This window comes from Sinocyclocheilus rhinocerous, unplaced genomic scaffold, assembly GCF_001515625.1.
Source record: "Sinocyclocheilus rhinocerous isolate Xijiao unplaced genomic scaffold, SAMN03320098_v1.1 scaffold2069, whole genome shotgun sequence".
Taxonomy (NCBI): Eukaryota; Metazoa; Chordata; class Actinopteri; order Cypriniformes; family Cyprinidae; genus Sinocyclocheilus; species Sinocyclocheilus rhinocerous.
Genome location: NW_015645554.1, coordinates 27,750 through 29,920, shown reverse-complemented (window position 1 = coordinate 29,920; position 2,171 = coordinate 27,750). Strand labels below are relative to the sequence as shown.

The following is a 2,171-nucleotide window of genomic DNA, read 5'->3' as shown; positions in this document are numbered from 1 at the left end:
AATGGAAAGATTATTTATTCAGATTTCAGATGATGTATAAATCTCAATTTCACAAAATTGACCCTTATGACTGGTTTTATGCTCCAGGGTCACATTTGACTCAATCTGTATGTTAAAAGCGCTATATGTTAAAAGAGCTGTATGTTAAAAGCGCTGTATGTTAAAAGCACTATATGTTAAAAGCGCTATATGTTATAAGCACTATATGTTAAAAGCGCTATATGTTATAAGCACTATATGTTAAAAGCGCTATATGTTATAAGCACTATATGTTAAAAGCGCTATATGTTATAAGCACTATATGTTAAAAGCGCTATATGTTATAAGCACTATATGTTAAAAGCGCTATATGTTATAAGCACTATATGTTAAAAGCGCTATATGTTATAAGCACTATATGTTAAAAGCGCTATATGTTATAAGCACTATATGTTAAAAGCGCTATATGTTATAAGCACTATATGTTAAAAGCGCTATATGTTATAAGCACTATATGTTAAAAGCGCTATATGTTATAAGCACTATATGTTAAAAGCGCTATATGTTATAAGCACTATATGTTAAAAGCGCTATATGTTATAAGCACTATATGTTAAAAGCGCTATATGTTATAAGCACTATATGTTAAAAGCGCTATATGTTATAAGCACTATATGTTAAAAGCGCTATATGTTATAAGCACTATATGTTAAAAGCGCTATATGTTATAAGCACTATATGTTAAAAGCGCTATATGTTATAAGCACTATATGTTAAAAGCGCTATATGTTATAAGCACTATATGTTAAAAGCGCTATATGTTATAAGCACTATATGTTAAAAGCGCTATATGTTATAAGCACTATATGTTAAAAGCGCTATATGTTATAAGCACTATATGTTAAAAGCGCTATATGTTATAAGCACTATATGTTAAAAGCGCTATATGTTATAAGCACTATATGTTAAAAGCGCTATATGTTATAAGCACTATATGTTAAAAGCGCTATATGTTATAAGCACTATATGTTAAAAGCGCTATATGTTATAAGCACTATATGTTAAAAGCGCTATATGTTATAAGCACTATATGTTAAAAGCGCTATATGTTATAAGCACTATATGTTAAAAGCGCTGTATGTTAAAAGCACTATATGTTAAAAGCACTATATGTTAAAAGCGCTGTAGGTTAAAAGCACTATATGTTAAAAGCACTGTATGTTATAAGCACTATATGTTAAAAGCACTATATGAATGAGTGTGACCTGACCTGGCGTGCCTCCTCGGCGCGGCCGACCGCTCTGTACCAGCTCTGGACGCGGCGGCGCAGCTCGCTCTCCCACCGTCTGTAGAGCAGCGGCGTGCGGCGGGGGAAGCCGGATCTCTTCTGCGGGGGGCAGAGGAGCGCCGTCATGACCTTCGCCAGGAATACGCTGCAGCGTGGCATCAGCAGACAGCGCTCCAGCTCGTAGAAGACGATCTCCGGGAGGTGGAGCGCCGTCTGAGCCAGGCACAGGAAGTGACCGATGGCAGGAAGTTCCCACAGACTCCACAGTGAACACGGCTCGGCCAGAGACAGTAAAGAGCTCTCCCAGTCCTCCAGCTCCTTCCCTGAGGCCTCCTCGGCCTCCTTACGCTCCTGCTCTCGCTGCCTGCGGGACAGAGATCACAGCTACGCTCACACCAGTACACCACATTCATAACATTACAAATGTTAAAGGAATAGTTCACTTCCAGAACAAAAAATTACAGATAATGTACTCACCCCCTTGTCATCCAAGATGTTCATGTTTTTCTTTCTTCAGTCGTAAAGAAATTATGTTTTTTTGAGGAAAACGTTTCAGGATTTCTCTCCATATAATGGACTTCTATGGTGCCTCCGGGTTTGAACTTCCAAAATGCTGTTTAAACGCAGCTTCAAAGGTCTCTAAACGATCCCAGCCGAGGAAGAAGGGTCTTATCTAGCGAAACGATCGGTTACTTTCTAAAGAAATGTAAAATTTATATACTTTTTAACCTCAAACGCTTGTCTTGTCTAGCTCTGCCTGAACTGAACTGTACTGTGTATTCCGGTTCATGACAGTTAGGGTATGTCTAAAAACTCCCATCTCATTTTCTCCTCCAACTTCAAAATCATCCTACATCGCTGCAGAATACCGACCCAGTGTTTACAAAGTGAACATGCAAAGAAG

The 2,171-nt window shown here is 38.2% G+C and overlaps 1 protein-coding gene across 1 annotated transcript in view; it reads right to left on the bottom strand.

The window, feature by feature from the left end:
• Positions 1-2,171, bottom strand: part of brd10 (bromodomain containing 10) — a 22,619-nt gene that overhangs the window by 14,148 nt on the left and 6,300 nt on the right. Inside the window, exon 4 of the mRNA XM_016510338.1 lies at positions 1,250-1,631. Coding sequence (XP_016365824.1) covers positions 1,250-1,631 — 382 coding nt within the window. The remainder of the gene's footprint in view (positions 1-1,249; positions 1,632-2,171) is intronic.